The sequence below is a fragment of the Chaetodon auriga genome, chromosome 14 (genome assembly GCF_051107435.1).
Source record: "Chaetodon auriga isolate fChaAug3 chromosome 14, fChaAug3.hap1, whole genome shotgun sequence".
NCBI lineage: Eukaryota > Metazoa > Chordata > Actinopteri > Chaetodontiformes > Chaetodontidae > Chaetodon > Chaetodon auriga.
This window is the reverse complement of record NC_135087.1, coordinates 9,287,920-9,305,992: the sequence shown is the minus strand read 5'-3', so window position 1 is coordinate 9,305,992 and position 18,073 is coordinate 9,287,920. Positions and strand designations below refer to the sequence as shown.

The 18,073-nt window shown below is 42.6% G+C and overlaps 2 protein-coding genes across 2 annotated transcripts; both read left to right on the top strand.

Moving 5' to 3' along the window:
• Positions 1 to 8,460: 8,460 nt before the first annotated feature.
• LOC143331499 (actin, alpha cardiac muscle 1) lies at positions 8,461 to 11,303 on the top strand. Its single transcript, XM_076748417.1, has 7 exons — positions 8,461 to 8,496; positions 8,906 to 9,044; positions 9,333 to 9,657; positions 9,738 to 9,899; positions 10,123 to 10,314; positions 10,878 to 11,059; positions 11,141 to 11,303. The coding sequence occupies exons 2-7, from the start codon at positions 8,916 to 8,918 to the stop codon at positions 11,282 to 11,284; spliced, it is 1,134 nt and encodes a 377-aa protein (XP_076604532.1). The 5' UTR covers positions 8,461 to 8,496; positions 8,906 to 8,915; the 3' UTR covers positions 11,285 to 11,303.
• Positions 11,304 to 12,782: 1,479 nt separating this feature from the next.
• Positions 12,783 to 16,063, top strand: LOC143332079 (gap junction delta-2 protein). The gene is made up of 2 exons (XM_076749338.1): positions 12,783 to 13,245; positions 13,959 to 16,063. The coding sequence occupies exons 1-2, from the start codon at positions 13,175 to 13,177 to the stop codon at positions 14,800 to 14,802; spliced, it is 915 nt and encodes a 304-aa protein (XP_076605453.1). The 5' UTR covers positions 12,783 to 13,174; the 3' UTR covers positions 14,803 to 16,063.
• Positions 16,064 to 18,073: the final 2,010 nt, after the last annotated feature.

The window sequence follows — 18,073 nt, the reverse complement described above, 5'->3', positions numbered from 1 at the left end:
CCACCAAATCTAATGAGTTCATCCAATTAATGTTTGTTCCAGATGAAATGAAACTGCCTGAAGGCATTTCATGTTCGTGATGACGGGACGGACGTGAGGACAACCTGGAAACATGACGCCTCAGGCCACCGCTGTCATTGAGGCATGACAATGTCCCGAGACTGATTTATTACCATTATATATTATTAGATATTACATTATTTATTATATCATTAGATTAGTATTACACATGCATCCACGAAATGACTGATGATACAATGATTTTAAAGTTTCCTTTCTAATGATAAGCTACTTTTTATTGGTTGCTGATTGATTCTGTTCATTGTCATGCTGACTATTTCTTGTATCTGTATATCTGTCTCTTCATAGGGTGTCACGTACGCGTGTTCAACAAATGAATAAATACATGTGAAAAGATCATGATGTTAGCATCACTTTATCTATTTTTAGGGGGCAAACTTGATTTTCAGTATTTGTCTTGAAAGCAAGTGTTCAACCTTGTGGGAATGTGCTTATTCTCACTGAGTTCAGATGAGAAGATTGATACCACTCTCGTACTCGCATGTTAAATATGAACCTGGGGTCAGCGTAGTGTTAGCTTAGCCTGACATAAAGACTGGAAACAGGGGAAGCAGCTAATGTGGCTAAGTTGAGATAGATTTCAAGGAGGATTCCCACTGTTTCCAGGTCTTTTCCAGGACATTATTTGGGCATAACAGAGATGTTATGATGTCAGTACTTTGACCACTATCTCCTCTTCCAGTTGCCTTTTCTTGCCTTGATTTACTGCTCTGTTTAAACAGGTATTTATATTTTTACAGTATTCTGTCATTGTATTTTATTTGGAAAGCCCAAGTGCTTTGCTAAGTGCTACGCAAATAAAATCTATCATTCTCATTATTATTAATTCACAACCTGAATCCATTTTTCTTAAGGCTTATATTAACCGCTGCTGCCTGAACACCAATAACACAAATAATAGCTGCAATTTTTATAGTGACAAATCTAGACTGAGCTTTAATACCTAATGTATGATTCAAAGGTAGAGTTTGGATTATTAGCTGCCACTGACCGTCTATAATGAGACTAATCACACCCACTGTGAGCCACCGCCACAGAAGTTTAGTATTTCATGCCGTGTTATGGTCCATTTTACATTAACAATGCAGCGTTTGAAGAGACAATGCTGGTAAAGTAGAACAGTAGCCAGTATTTAGCTGGTGTTTGACTCAAACACATTGATTCAACCCAGGCCTCCCATTCATTATGATCCAGCTCTATGGACAATGCTACGGAGACACACATGCTAAACAATTTAACTTCATTCAACCACTTAAAACAAGCAGAGAAGAAGAAGAACTACCACAGTTTGCAGCCAGCAGGGACTGATGTTCATATTTGAAGGATAATGTCGCCTAATTTACATTATTCAGAGTCTGGGACACTTAAGTGCTACCATGTGACATGACTCGGGGCTCTGTTCACACTGTTTCCACTGCATAAACAAAAACAGCTGATTCAAAACACTCCAGAAACTGCCATTTTAATATGATCCTGAACATAACTCAGCCTTTTCACATGGCAGCTCATTCACAGCTGGAGGAAAATAGGAGGATTTGAAATGATTTTACAGGACAACACAAGATTCTTACAGGACATTTTACTTTTTGTGTTGTCCATGACTGGAAAATTAGTCAACTGTTTTCCAGGTTTTTTTCAGGAAACATGGAAATCCTCTCAATTAATCCATAACATGGACGACTTGTGGTTAAATAATACATAATGTGTTAGATAATGACAGATACCAGGCTAGCTGTTTCCCCTTGTTTCCAGTCTTTATGCTAAGCTACCGTCTCTTAGCAGTAGCTTTATCAATCTCCTCATCTGACTCTCTGCAAGACAGCAAATAAATGCATTTCCCAAAATGTCAAACTTTCTTTGAGCCATCAGACATTTTCAATTGTTTTTTGTTCTTTGCTGGTCTTCCTGTACCTTTCCTGTCGCCTATTCTCATGTCCTCCGTGCTCTCTGTCCCATTTTTGTCTCTGAGATCAACTGCCGTCGAGCTTTAACTTTGACCTTAAGTCAAGTTAGGTCCGTGCTGTTGTACCATCCCGGCTCTCAGAGGGAGATCAGGCAATGTTTAATTCCATTTCTTTGAGGCTAGTTCTTAGTTTCAACCCCGTGACTCAACCAAGTGTGCTCTGAGCTATCATGACAAATAGAGGGGGGAGCGCTTGTGCTTGACCAAACATTTTAGAGGAATATCATGGTAAATTACCATTTTCGTCCAGCACATACTAATTTAGTGACCTTAAGTCACCTTTGGCTGCGTCGCTGCTGCTGGGGTCAGTTTGCTTTGCTTCAGTAGAGCTTTGTTGAGCTTTGAGGCCAGCGGTAACGTCGCTCCCAGGAGTTGATCCTTTTATGAAAAAAGTTGACATGAAAGGTTTTATTTCCGGCTGTTTTGATTTTTTTAAAGATTCTCTCACAGGAACTTTTTCATTAATCTTAAAGTCAAGTGTCAACAGTCCCCTTTAGCCTCATTGAAGAGGAGGGACTGCCATGAATCAGCTCTATAATCTATTCAAGTACTGGGCTTAAATAGGGTTCTGAGGTACTTTTTACTGCTGTACTGAACATTACTCTGATGCCAGCCGACTTACACCTTTATGCTACATATTGATTTTAAAATTCAACTGATCACTTTTCAAGCATTGAATGGCCTCGCTCCAAATTCTATCAAGGATTTATTGACTCCCTCGGTGTTCCCTTAGATCTGTGGGCGCTCTGCTGGTTATTCCTACATCCCGGCTTGTGAGCGAGGCTTTTCTGTTAGAGGCTCCGGACTGTGGGGATCAAACAGGCTACATCATCAGCGTCATTTAAATCCCTCCTTATAACTTTCTTTCATAGGGATGCATTCATCAATGTTTAATTTGTTGCTGGGATTCATCATTTTACTCTCCTCCTATAAAACACATGCATCTTTTAAATGAGCTGCACCGGCTGAAAAACATCTGGAATCTGGAATATAAGTTTTGTTTCCTCATTAAAAATGACAGATATTAACTTTAGGATTCTAATATTTTTATTTTATATCACATTTTGTAGATTAAACTGCCCATAATTTGAGAAAACATTAAAAATTACCAAAAACAACAAAAATAGGCGATCATGCATTAATGTAAAAGTAACAATAATTCTATATAACATGATGAAAAGGGCTATTTTACATAATGAGTACTTTTACTTTTAACATTTTAAGTACATTTGGCTATTGATAATGATGTACTTAAGATTTTCAATTCAGTATTTTGACATTACTGTAGTATTACTTTTACTTCTAAGTACATATAATCTTAATCTTAATGATCTTCAACAATTGGAGATGTTTATAAAACTCTTAAAATGTGAAAATTAGTCCACAGACTCTCAGGTTACTTCTTAATACTTCAAAATATCACAGGTTACCTTTGCCATAAATTCACATCAAGCTTTTATCTCGTACACACTTTTGAAGCTGGTGAGACAAACAGAGACAGAACCACAGAGGAGCAGACGGGGGTCATGCAGACGTGCAACAGAGCAGCAACCAAATGGCACACTGGTGTTCAGCTGAGCTACTTTTCTTTATTTACTGAGGGCAAAATGTGCAACACTTGACGCAACACTTTATTGATCCCAAAGGGAGGATTCTCTTTTGAGGCTGGAGCGGATTAAGCTTCAGAACAGCATCCCTGAAACAGATAGGGGGATGCATATTGCAAAATATTTGAATGACTAATATATCATTGCTTTAGAAGCTCAATTAAACAGTTTGAATATATGCAAGACTATCAGCGAGCAAAAGCCTATTTAACTGAACTTCTTCTAGGCGAGGTGTTTGGGTACTTTGCCTAAAAACTAACAAGCTTTGCTATCAGTTTTGACACTCTCAGCCACCACCAAAATAGCTCAGGATTCAATACTTAGGGACCCCTCTAAAGACGAACCAAAATACCCTTGCTGAGCAGCCTACCTACAAATCTGGGTAGCTGTCTATTTTGTAGCTTATTCAAATTTGACTCATGAATATTTCATTTCCAATCCAAAGCGTTTTTTAACCTCATTTTCTCCCCTCACTGTTGACTGACGCACACAGTGACAAAACCTCACTCATTCGTTTAAATGAGAGTCATAATCTGAGACACATTCATTAAAAAGAAAAGGAAAAAACGGCCAGTGCCCGAACGTCTATTGCAATATTTATTCGAGTGTCATATGAGACCTAGTTAGATTGCTTTTTTTTTTTTTTTTTTTTGGTCCACCCAGTTCTGCTTCCAAAACATCCTGAGGATATGAGCCACTTGCCAAAAAAAATCGCCCGATTTTAATTCAACTTTCTCTGTTTTTCCTCCCAGAAGTCTTGGCAGAGGGTACAGCAGGCGACAGGCCTCGAAGCCAAGCTGAGAGAGAGAGAGAGAGAGAGAGAGAGAGAGAGAGAGAGAGAGAGAGAGAGAGAGAGAGAGAGAGAGGCTGGTGAATTTTTCATTGGGGTCTGGCTCTGGAAAAAAAGCCTCCTCCTACTGGCTGCAAGGACATGCAGAGAGAGACAGAGGATAAGTGTTGGCCTCCCCATTCAATTAACCACATATTGCTCTGTAATTTCACCCTCACGCACACACTCAAACACACGAGGTGGAGTGGGTACACTGTTAAATGGCTTTTTCCTGGTGTCTAGTTTCCTAACGAGGAAGGTTTTTTTTCTTGTTTTTGTAGAGGGTTGGAGGTTGGATCATTTAGTAGTCTCAGTTACAGTTAGACCGTAGCTAGTGATGTCCTCGGTATTATTATTATTATTATTATTATTATTATTATTATTATTATTTAGGAATTTGGGAGTTTTAATCACCTGAGTGGAGTTTACATTATACAGTTAAGATCTTAAAGATGGTGTGTATTTCACAGGCTGGCTCCATATGTTTAGACTCATAGGATTATTATTATTGTACTTGTACTGTATTTATTGATCTCATCATCTAATGGTGATATCATATTTATATCAACTTTTGTACGTTAGAATCATAGTTGCTGTTGCCTATTATTTTTGACTTTTTGAAGTGCATCTGCATTGGGGAATGTGAACCTGTTGGATTCTCTGCGAATCGACACCTGATGGCAACCAAGCACAGAGCGAATCCGAGGAAGCAACATGCAAACTCCTTTCTGTTTTTAATACAATCTGTTAATAATGCTGAAGTGTCCTGGTGTGAGCTGGAATTTCCACTTTTTGGTTCACTGTGGTTTGCCCTGCACCAGCTGGCACCCAGAGAGAAGCACTGCTGTGCACAGGGTGTCGTCAGTCTTGAATTTCTGGGTTTTTGATTGTGAATTGGGGAAGAAAAAAGATTTGAAGGTATCACCTTAGGTTCTGGGAGCTCGTGATGGGCATTTTTTTTTTTTTTACTATTTTCAGACATTTTATTGCTTTAACAAATGATATGAATGATAAATAATTGCAGCCTAATGTGTTTGAGAAACATTCTGTTTCTAATTCATTTTAAATGTGATATATTTCCTTTCCACCTTTCATCATTTGGTATATACTTGAACAGTGATGCTGTTGCATTTTGGTTTAATGAATTTCATCATGTTGCAGTCAGATAACAAACATAAACAAACTTTCATTTTGAGCTGCACCAGCTTGTAAATCTGTATCTGTTTTCCCAAAATTAGAATTTCTTTTCCGAGCGTCTCTCCAGTGCAGACCTGACATATGTTGCCCATGAGCCTATTACATAACAGATGTTCAGAAAAGTATAAAAACTAGGAAAGTGAGACTCACTGTCTGAAGTATCAGCGGTAATGAAAGAGCAAATGTTTGCTGTATGACTGCAGCCACACTGACAGTGATCCAAGCTCTGTGCTCTTTTGAGGTACCCATGGCGGAAGACTTTAACATAAGCCAGCAGCTTGTCACTCAGTATTCAGAGCACAGGCCAGAGAGAGGACGCCCAATTTTTTTCACTGAGCAATATGTCTTCTCTCTGCTGTGACCTTTAAATGGCCCCGGACGCCCAACACAGATAAATGCGGCATGTTGGAGAGAACAAAGTGCTTTCAGACCATTTGTATTGAGCGTGTTTTTGATGAACAGCTCAAATGCTACAATCCAGCGTGGGGACATTCCTATATATGTGCACATTATTGATTTAGGCACAAAACCTTGCCTGCATCAGGCAAATGACTTCCCCTCAGGGTTCTTTAAAAGGGTTTGTTCTCTGTTTATGATGTGAAATTCCCATAGAAAAATCAATACGTTTTTTGTTCTGGACAGTTTTGTCCTTATTATCTCATCTCTACTGCTGTGTAATGAGTACGGTCTCCTAAGGGGTCGTAGATAGGAGGGGGATGATCATGCCACAATGATTTAATCTCAGCAGCAACAGCTAAAATGAAAGTCACACTACAAGAATATTTGAGCAGCCTCCAAGTGTCTCTGTGTCTTACCCAGGCGCTGGCATGAGCCTTTTAACACCCATGAGTGCTCTGAGAAAGGACAGCGGCAAACACTGGAAAACCATTTTATAGGAGTTTAATATTTTGGCACAAAGGGGCAAACTCATGTTGAAAGTAGCGGACCACCTTTCCCTCCTGATCTTTACAGTTCTGTTCTCCATAGACAGACTTCACTAAGTCGCGGTCATGAAATGTTAGCATTATTTGAATACTGGGGCAAAAGGATGCTTAAAGCAGACCACAGCCTACCATTCATTACATAAGACCAAAACAAAGAGTCACACAGTGAAGGGTTATGGCTCGGGGTCGGGTGACAGCAGCATATGATTCATGGCTTGCTGTGCCCTTTTGTCTTGTCCTCCTTGTGGTGGGACCATCCACTGCTCTTAGCCAATGTTATTTCACAGCCTTCAGAGCTCGCTCCCTGTCTGTTTCAAGTAAACCGGCAATGTCATTTCCTATGCCTTGTTCTTTCCTTAGTGCAGGGATAAAGAAAGAATATGGCATGTGTCACAACAAGAGATGTTCTTTTTTTCTTCATTGTTTTGATGTTGGGAAACAACAAATGGTATCAACATTTTTTTTTTATTTATCTGTAAAGGTTTCTTATGCGGAAGAATACATTAGCTTGACTTTTATTACATAAAAAGGTAATTACTGGACTCGTGGCTGGTGTTTGAGGTACCAGTATATGTTCAGACAGAGGAGGAGGAATATGCCACGGAGAATAAATTCAATGCACTGCGATAACCTTTGATATTATACCTGGCCAAAGTATTTCTCCCTGTTATATTTTTGACTGCATGTTGTGTGTTCTAGTTGGAATTTTCTGACACTGAAAAGGTTTGAGAATATGGGATTTCTCTATAAAGAGTCAATAAATGTGAAAAATGCAAATGAAATATCAAGAGAGCACGACTGAAGCATTAATTTTAATGATTTCTAAAATTTCCATATGTGGACACACCATGCCGCACGGCCACCACACCAATAACGTCCATGCAGCTCATTCTAATTATGGAAAGGCATTGATTTTATGCAAATGAAATCTAGGAATGTATCTGCAAAAACATTTTCATTTGCCAGATGGTGAGTCCAGCAGCAAGCGTTTTCTTCTGAATATATACGCAGACATCATGAAATTGAAATTTGAATGGGGGTGGGGGTGGGGGGGTCACTCGCACTGTACTGAAACTGGAATGTTTGGTCTGCAGCAGTGGCTTCCCCCTCTGAAATGTGGGGTTTGGAGCTTCTAATAGAGTCAAACAGCTGCTGACACCAGCTGTGTGGCACAAGTGGTCTCTCCATTTGTTCTGGGGAGCTACATGTGTCCTGCCAGTCTCAACTCATATGTGTTTAAGAGAACTTTCCAGAAACAGAGACTAAACAAATCCAAAAATGTATTGTTTAGAATACCAAAAAAAGCTGTGGCTACTTATTTATTTTACAAGTCACCTGACCCTTGTTTGGATGTTCAGATACAGTAGATATGGCTTGGGTTAATAAATGACCCCAGAAATGTTGCTCTTTCTGTTTTAAATCCATTGATTCCACTGACTGTGTCCTGTATCCATTTTATTCAGTTTCTCTTTGTTAAAACATTAAGGGATTATTATGCTGACATTCGGCGTCCTATTGTTGCTATTGTTCATTAGAGTCGGCCTTCCACAGCCACAGTGAGGTTTTGTAGTTATATTTTCATGATTTATTGATAGGAAAAAGATCAAAAGGAAGCCTGTCATTGTCTGTCTGCCCTCACCGCTGTCCTCCATACTTGGGCGGCAGGCACAGATGTCCGCACGGGAGTTCCCTCTACTTATCATGCCATTCATGGAGTGGCTGTTGTCAATAGGGCAATGGGCTACCAAATATGGAGAAGGGGTCACACAGCTCGGCCCCTTCTTCCAAACACTTGTCAGGATATAAACTGGTCCGACATGACATTTCACCACCCCTGGTTTACACACTCAAGACCCGGTGCCTGGTGCTGATCTGGTGAGTACCCGCACGGCTGGCCGAAGGATAACTAAAAAATACCAACCAGTGGATTTAACCCAGGACGATGGATAGAGGATTTTAACACCAATGACAGTGACTTAAGCCTGTGCGTAACCAATGTCATCATCTAACCAAAACGGATCATCTCATCACATCAGCCTCATCAGCTTCTTTTGTTTTACGGATTGTGGATTATAGTTGTTGCTAAATACTAAAAAAAAGTACTTTCACAGTACATACTAACCCCATCCTACAACATATACTTCTGTAGAATATGATATTAGCATACTAAACTAACATTCCTGGGTTCATTGTCCATAAAAAGCGATCTTGTATGTTGTGTTTCATGACTAGATCTAATTGTGCCGTCTGCTTGCGTGTGCGCGCGCCCCCATGTGTGTTTCAGAACTGACACCATGTGCGACGACGAAGAGACTACCGCCCTGGTGTGTGACAACGGCTCCGGCCTGGTGAAGGCTGGGTTCGCCGGCGATGACGCACCTCGCGCCGTGTTTCCGTCCATTGTCGGTCGCCCCCGTCACCAGGTAAACTAAACTCTCCGTAATCCCCACAATCGTTAAGCAGGAGTATCACTTTAAGTTGCTGACATCACATAAAACACAATCTATGGCTTTGGATGAAAGCCAGATCCACCGTGCGTAACTGCGCACTAAAATTACGCATCTGCATTTGAACTGATAACTAAGGAAAATAGGCCCTTTTTTTCCCCCTGCGAACAAAGTTTGATTCTGCATTTGAAAGTAGTTCTGATGCTCTTTGACGATTATTAGTAGTCCACCATATCGCTAATTTCTGGTCCTTCCTGTTACCAGGGCGTCATGGTTGGTATGGGCCAGAAGGACTCGTACGTTGGCGACGAGGCCCAGAGCAAAAGAGGCATCCTGACCCTGAAGTACCCCATCGAGCACGGCATCATCACCAACTGGGACGACATGGAGAAGATCTGGCACCACACCTTCTACAACGAGCTGCGCGTGGCCCCAGAGGAGCACCCCACCCTGCTGACAGAGGCCCCCCTCAACCCAAAGGCCAACAGAGAGAAGATGACTCAGATCATGTTCGAGACTTTCAATGTCCCCGCAATGTACGTGGCTATCCAGGCCGTGCTGTCCCTGTACGCTTCCGGACGTACCACAGGTATGTCAAATCCCCAGGCGTGGAAGAGATTTTGTATAATGAGTTATACATGAATTCATTTTTCACAAATTCATCAACAGGTATTGTCCTGGACTCCGGTGACGGTGTGACCCATAACGTGCCCATTTATGAGGGTTACGCTCTTCCTCACGCCATCATGCGTCTGGACTTGGCCGGTCGTGACCTCACAGATTACCTCATGAAGATCCTGACTGAGCGTGGATACTCTTTTGTCACAACCGGTGAGTCCAGCCAGCTAATTCACATTCATGTCGAGCTTGGGTTATAACGCACACAGAAGGGAAAAAGTCAGTAACTCAATGGAACTAATGTGCTTTGTTTTGGAGAAAATAAACCCTAACGCAATACCAAATACTTTCCACGCATATAACTATCATGACATATATTTGTTGACATGTTTACTGATGCACGTGACTGACATCATACACATCTGATCCCCTCCAGCTGAGCGCGAGATCGTGCGTGACATCAAGGAGAAGTTGTGCTACGTGGCTCTGGACTTTGAGAATGAGATGGCCACCGCCGCCTCTTCCTCGTCCCTGGAGAAGAGCTACGAGTTGCCCGACGGTCAGGTCATCACCATCGGCAACGAGCGTTTCCGGTGCCCCGAGACCCTCTTCCAGCCCTCGTTCATTGGTGCGTAAAGGCGAGCGCAGACATCGAAGAAGAGTTAGCTGTACTGACGCTGTCCCATGAACTGTAGCTTTAAAGTTTTCCTACAGTAACCTGGTTTTGAAGTGTTACTATGGTTATTTAAATATTAGAGTTGCCTAAAGTATGAAGTATGAAATAATCTCAATACTTGCATATAAGTGAAACAAGACTGTCAAAAAAAAGCGCACATTGTGCTCAGAGTCTACGGCGAGCATGATCTAAGTCCTATTATAACAGAATAAACATTGGATAAACGGATAGTTTTCTGAAAATAGACGTGTTAATTGCTCTTATCAGTGGCTGGCCGCCTAATCATGATCACCAACTGGAGGTCACAGTTTATCCACCCTCTGCTTTGCCACTTCATGGCCGATAAATAGACACATGTAATTTAAAGCAGGCTCTTATTGTTCGCATTTGTGCCGCGGAGCGCGCAGCTGTTGGCGGAGCTGTCCATTCAGCACCTGTTCCGACAGCTGACTGCGGTGTCAGACGTTGCTGCGGGGGGGTAAAACTCACTAACTTGTCCGCTGTTATTTGTGCAGGAATGGAATCTGCTGGCATCCACGAAACCACGTACAACAGCATCATGAAGTGTGACATTGACATCCGCAAGGACCTGTACGCCAACAACGTCCTGTCCGGCGGCACGACCATGTACCCTGGTATCGCTGACCGCATGCAGAAGGAGATCACGGCTCTGGCCCCCAGCACCATGAAGATTAAGGTAACTTTGCTTCACTGTTGAATGCGACTGGGGAATTTCTATGAGCAGAGCGGCCAGATTAACCCGTGTGTTTGCGTTTAGATCATCGCCCCCCCTGAGAGGAAGTACTCTGTGTGGATCGGCGGCTCCATCCTCGCCTCTTTGTCCACCTTCCAGCAGATGTGGATCAGCAAACAGGAGTATGATGAGGCTGGACCCTCCATCGTCCACAGGAAGTGCTTCTAAACGCCAGGCTGCCGCCCCCCCACCCTCTCTTACCCCCCTCCTTCTGTGCAGAACTCTTGTGTTGTCGTCAAATGCTTTGTTTTACACTCAAGTGCAATTTATATGTGGATATGTATAGGTTTATAAATAAACGAGAACTGGGACTTGCAGGAGAGGCGTGTTTCTTTTCTGAAAAATAAGGATGTTTATCAGGATCTGATTTAGGATCTACAAAAATCTTCCTCCCTCCGTCTCTCGAAAGCAGCGAGGCTCTGTCCTTTGGTCACGTGATGGATGAGCAGAGGTTATTAAAGATTTGAATCCGAAAAGATTACAGTGAGCGGAGAGGATAAGCCACCTCATGAGAAATTAACCGCACAAAGTTTCAGTGAAAACACCGCGTGTCACGTGATCGGTAATCCCCGTTTTCCCAGGTCGGACAAAGCTCACACTGCCTCCCTGTAAAACTGCAGGATACATTTAGATTGTACTGCCAACAACAACAATTATTTCAAAATCAGTGAAGTTAAACATATTCCCAAGTAGTTACCAAATTCTGTTGTTTTATACACATACAGCGCTTCTTATGGCTGTTTGCACTGTAAATCCACAGTGAAGCCACTCATTTTAAACGGACAATCACATTAACAACCAGGCCATAAATACTGTCAAACAGTGGTTTAATACTAGTGTATTCACACACGATGCAACACCGAAAGTTGATCAAATCTCAGAGCGATATATAGGGCGGGGTCACATATTTTGCCTCTATTTTTAAACCTCCACACAGACGGAGAGAGAGAGAGAGAGAGAGAGAGAGAGAGAGAGAGAGAGAGAGAGAGAGAGAGAGAGGCAGGTTGCCTTGTAAAGCGATTAGCAACTCGGATGGTACTTTCACTCTGTCACTGTATCCAGAGCATCATCTTTGCCCGAGGTGGAAACAACAGCTCTACCAGCCGGGCCAGCAGCCTGCGACCTGGGGAGGGATAGCTGTGGGCTATCCGCCCCAAGAGAGGAAGAGCGGTCGATTTCTAAAGACATACAGTCCCACAGGTTTTACACACAGGCATTCAAAACAATAGGCTGTGTGAAAGAAATAACAGATTGAAATCATCGTCTTTGTTGCAGCCTGTATATCACTAATAAGTTGAAAACACAGAGAAGTCACCTTGACCACTGTGGCCGAGACACGATGCTTGTCCCGTAAAGATGTTATATGTGCTGCACATGTGGTTCTGTGGCTCAGTGAGTCGCCCATGGTAACAACACAGCCATCGTTCAGGGTTTGATTCTCATGTGGAGACACCCATGCAAAAAATGTCAAGGTATTAAAGGCTGGAACAGTCTGGACACAGCTGTCCACAGCAGTGTCCACTGAATGGCGCACGCGATAAACAAAAGTGAAATATTGGAAATCAGAAGCACTGGCACTCCTGGCTGCGCTCCATCGACCTGTCTGCGCGTACGTGACGCATGGGAGGGGGGAGACTACTTAAAGGCGGATTAACGCTGGCAAGACATTAAATCCAACCTCCCTCCATCCAGACGCAGCGCGCAGCCCATCAACCTGATCTGAAGATCGAAAATAGGAGGGCTTATAGTAATCAGCCCTTCAGACTCCCATGACAAGGAAAAGTGTGGCAACGTCGTGGGAGCGCTCGGCACACACAGCAGGACGTTCACTGGCGCTGCGCGCTCAGCACATAACCAACCAGATAGCGCGCAGACAGACGGAGAGAGACGGGGACGGCGGCAGCATCCCGTGACGGATGCATTTTTTAGCTAAAATCGGACGCTTTGGAGACTGACAACAACGAGAGTCAGAGAGAAGCAGGACGGGAAATAACGCGCTTTTTTGGAGGGATTTGAACAGAGTGCCGTTGTGCTCTTGTCTTCTCCGGATGCTCAGAAATGGGGGAATGGACTATACTAGAGAGGCTCCTGGAGGCTGCTGTCCAGCAGCACTCTACTATGATAGGAAGGTAAGAAACAATAAAAAAGGTCAACCGAAGAATCGCAGCAGCCTCCAGGATCGTCTTTAGCATGGTTCCCAGTCCCCCGTTTCTGTCTTGTGCCTCAAGGATCTTCTGTAGCATGGTGCCCAGTCCTTCGTGTCTGTGTTGTGGATTTTTCTGTCTTGTTTCACAGATTTCCTTTTTTTCCCTCCCTCTCAACGAGACAGCTAAGTAAATCAGTTGACAGCTGTCTGTTCAGAACCTGGAACGGTGCTGCAAACAGCCCAAACAAAAAAAAAAAAATCATTTCATGTTTTCATCCATCCACTTATCTGACGATTGTTGGTGAGTTTGAGTGGTGGTGTGTGTGCTGTCAGTGGTGGCAGAAGGAGATTGAGAGAGCGAGAGCGAGCGAGCGAGAGAGAGTCGGCGTTATCGCATCTTTCCATGATCAAAGCGCACACAGGTACAGTCAAAGCGACGTCGATCGCTTACATGTCATTTCAGCCATGAAATCAGACAACACAAACCACACAGACACGTCGAAACACGCAGAAAAAGAAGAACACAGTAAGACACACATATCATCCTCCAGAGCGTCCTGCTTCAGCACTGGACAGCTCCCTAAATCCAGCACTCCACCAGAATTGGACTCGGCGCTTCGGCGCACAACTGAGCCACACAGAACACACAGATTTACACTCATTTTCACATTGTTTGTTTGTTTGCTTGCTTTTTAGGATCCTACTAACAGTGGTGGTCATCTTCCGGATTCTAATCGTAGCAATAGTTGGAGAGACTGTCTATGATGACGAGCAGACCATGTTTGTTTGTAACACCTTACAACCGGGCTGCAACCAGGCATGCTACGACAAGGCATTCCCCATTTCACACATTAGATATTGGGTTTTTCAGATCATCATGGTGTGCACCCCGAGCCTTTGTTTTATCACGTACTCGGTGCATCAGTCGGCCAAGCAGAAGGAGCGGCGGTACTCAACAGTCTATCTGACACTAGATAAGGATCAAGATTCACTGAAGCGAGACGAGAGCAAAAAGATAAAGAACACCATTGTTAATGGAGTACTTCAGAACACGGAGAACTCCACCAAAGAAGCCGAGCCGGACTGCTTAGAAGTCAAAGAGATCCCTAATTCGGCCATGAGAACTACAAAGTCCAAAATGAGGCGACAAGAGGGCATCTCCAGGTTTTACATCATCCAGGTGGTTTTCAGAAACGCGCTGGAAATTGGCTTTTTGGTGGGTCAGTATTTCTTGTATGGATTCAACGTCCCGTCGGTGTACGAATGTGATCGCTACCCCTGCATCAAAGATGTCGAGTGCTACGTCTCCAGACCCACGGAGAAGACAGTGTTCCTGGTCTTCATGTTCGCGGTCAGTGGGTTTTGTGTGGTGTTGAACCTGGCGGAACTCAATCACTTGGGGTGGAGGAAAATCAAAACGGCCGTGCGGGGCGTGCAGGCTCGGCGGAAGTCCATTTACGAAATCAGAAATAAGGACTTGCCGAGGATGAGTGTGCCTAATTTCGGCCGCACTCAGTCCAGTGACTCTGCTTATGTGTAACACACATGGGGAGGAGGGGGTGACAATATGTAAAAAAAAAAAAAAAAAAATCAACAACAACAAAAAACCGAAAAACAAAAACATGATGATGGACACATGATGGACAGCTCCGCACGCCTAATTCGTGTCATGACTTTAAGAGTGGGCAGATTTTCTTTTTGATTTGTTGGTCTTTTAAGGACTTCATGGCAAGCGTGGATCCCACGTTTGTTGACTTATTTATTATTGCACTGATGCAACTTTTTAGTAACGTTTATACTCTATGTAAGATGCTAAATGGAGACCGTGTTAACGTGTTCACATATTTACTCTTCGCGGGCTGTTCTGTTGTACTTGAAGGGAGTAAATGCAAAAATTGCACTAAGAGGTGAACACTGGAGGGCCTGACCTTATCCAAAATGTGCTACTGACCTGACGGTGTTTTTAAGACATGTTCCTTTCCATCTATTTTTGGCACCAACCTAATTAAATGGCACCATACACAGTGGTTAAAGGGGGAAAAAAAAGATCTATCATCCAGATTTCTATATGCATAGATATAAATCCTTACTGGCTATGGTTCGACCTAGTTGAAATACATCAGCGTAATTCATGTTTTTTTGTTGCCTGTGTTGCACCACTGACCTTAACATATGTAACCATTCCATTGCTTTATAGCTGACTTGCAAAACAGTATCTGGTGAATTTGCTGCAAACGCTAACGTCTGTGACTTCCTTAATTTCTGACACACCAAAGCGCCCACTGCTTTTATTTGTGAAGTGTTCTCTTGCTTTTTGTGTAATCAAGTGCCATACTTGTATATAAACATGATATATATGTATACATATAAATATATAAATATATAATAATCATCATGAAAGCTGATTCCCTGCTTGGATTATGCTAAATGCCGCCCAGTTTTTTTATTTGCTTTAAATGTATTTGTTGTGATTTAAATGACAAAAAAAAAAAAAAAAAAAACTAACTAAAAAAAAAAGAAGACAAACAATTTTCTCTGTTTTAATTTGCAAATGACTGGAAAAAGAAATGAAGTGCTAGTCTTTTTTTATATACAAGAAATAAATGTCTCTCCCCAATCAAAGCTGATCAAAAAACTGAAAAATAGCACAAATTGACATTTTTATCAAAGAATGGGCAATAGAAATCTGCTCTGGTGCTACAGTTTTTCATAGAATGGTTTTAAATGTAACCGAAACAGACCAGAAAAAAGAACCAAACATCTTTTTCTTCTGTGGAAAATAAAAGTGGGATTCATGTACACCAGAACCGTGTGAGGTGCAGTACTTTGTGTCTGCTGCTCTAGCTTGTGTTGACTGACCCATCACACAGATAGACATCCAGAGGAAGTTTTGCCTTGGTGCAGTGAAGATGTTAGCCACACCCACTCTCTACAAAAAAAAAAAAAAAAAAAAAGGAGAAGAAAAAAGAAAAGAAACCACTGCAGGACACACCTTGTACAGGATCTCATCACTCTGCAATGTGTTGCAATACTGATGCTGCTTCCACAAGACACATCGATACTCATGCTGTATATAACAGAGTGGGCTGAGGGAACTTTTCGTCTATATGGCGTGCATCAAATCCAAAACTGCCGTTATGGTGAGCTACACTTTCACAGTGTCCTGCTGTGAACTTAGTTTGTGACTTTCCTCCTACTCTGCAGGAATGACAAAAAAGCTGATTGTGATTGTGAATGCTGAGGGAGCTGCCCTTTCTGCCGCTCTGCTCATCCCTTCTTCTCTCGTTTGAGAAAGCAGCCCGAACTGACGGGAAGGTTGTGTGCTACTCGTGAAGGTCGAAATGAAAACAAAAGATGGGGAGAGAAAAAAAGAACAAAGAGGTAAAGAATACTGCCACACGAGACAGAGAGAAAGAGAGAGAGCGAGGCAGAAATAAAGACGCGGAGAGATGAGATATTTGTAGCTGACCGTTGCAGGTGATCTGGGAGGGCTGGTCTCTTCATGATTCCCCTGCCAGGATGACTCTGCAAAGCCTGGAGAAATCGAAGAGCAGCGGCAGTGGCACATCCATCTCCAACTCAGCGGGGACTCCGAGATTTCTCCCGAAGTCATGAACTTGAAAAAAGAAAAACAGGAGAAACAAGAGCCGTTTGTCAACTTCGCTCTGATGCAATGCAGTGCACGCCCGTGTGCATCTTTGTCTCCTTTTCTTTTTCCTCCTGCTTGTGTGTTTAGGTATTCAGGTGCTCCTTAAGTGCCCTACTACAAAACCATTGCAACATCAGGGTTTACTTCACAGCATCACACAAGCAAAGCAAAATTATAAATCAAACTTTACACAGAAAAAAGTCCTGCACTGTACTTTTACAGTCCAGAGTTCAAATGCAATTGTCATAACTTTCTGACGCTTTGCTAGTCTAATTTCCCTGCAACAGTCAACCCACTTTCAAACCCCGGCAAAAATGACAAAATTATTGGGGTATGTTCCAATGCAATTATGCATGCTGTCATGCATTTACATCATGTGAGTGTCATAGGGCTCAGTAGAGATTACACTGTACCTGTGTATCTGCAATTTTGTCATGACAGCCAGATTACAGGCCACACGCACATTTGGCTGACGGTATGTGAAATGTGCATGGTGATTCACTTGGTTCAGATTTACACATCTAAGACAATGCAAATGTACCGTAGTTAGCTAAATCAAGCAATCTCAAGGACCTATGCATTTATCTACTGGCCTTACCCGCCTGACAACTGCAGTAGAACACATCAAGGCAGCGCGTTAAGCTATTTTAAGACTACAAGGCAAAACACTGCAGGAACACCTCCAATTTCATGTGATTGCAGGTGCTCAGGATGAAGGCAGAGAGTTTTAGAGGCACGTATCCCCCCGTAATGTGAGTTATCGTCGAAGAGACACCCTAATATTAAAGGAGAGGTCTGGTCCCTGGGTGCATGCTGTGGGAGTGGAGGGCACTTAGATCCTAAACAAACAGCGTTTTTATGAGCAGCGTGGGCCACCTCATCATCACTCTGCCTGCCCTCATTCATTTCAAAAAGTCTCATTAAAGACCATAAGCTGCAGTCATTTGTAGGAGTGTGTGGTGTGAAGGTTGTTATTCTCCACTTCAACAGAAAAAGTGCACACACTCCTCTACTTTTTCTATAGTTGAGAAAATTCCTGCAGAAAACAGTTCAAATTTAAATGTATTCATATTTCATGCAAATGCAGCAACTTGTACAGAGGGCGCAGAATGCACAAAAGCACAGAAATTCACATAATTAAATGCAAACGCCAGGCAGAACA

Coding starts and splice junctions, on each gene's coding strand:
- LOC143331499 (XM_076748417.1), top strand. CDS start 8,916: ATGTGCGACGACGAAGAGACTACCGCCCTGGTGTGTGACAACGGCTCC. Junction 9,900..10,122: donor ATACTCTTTTGTCACAACCG/GTGAGTCCAGCC, acceptor GATCCCCTCCAG/CTGAGCGCGAGATCGTGCGT. Junction 11,060..11,140: donor CCAGCACCATGAAGATTAAG/GTAACTTTGCTT, acceptor GTTTGCGTTTAG/ATCATCGCCCCCCCTGAGAG.
- LOC143332079 (XM_076749338.1), top strand. CDS start 13,175: ATGGGGGAATGGACTATACTAGAGAGGCTCCTGGAGGCTGCTGTCCAG. Junction 13,246..13,958: donor CACTCTACTATGATAGGAAG/GTAAGAAACAAT, acceptor CTTGCTTTTTAG/GATCCTACTAACAGTGGTGG.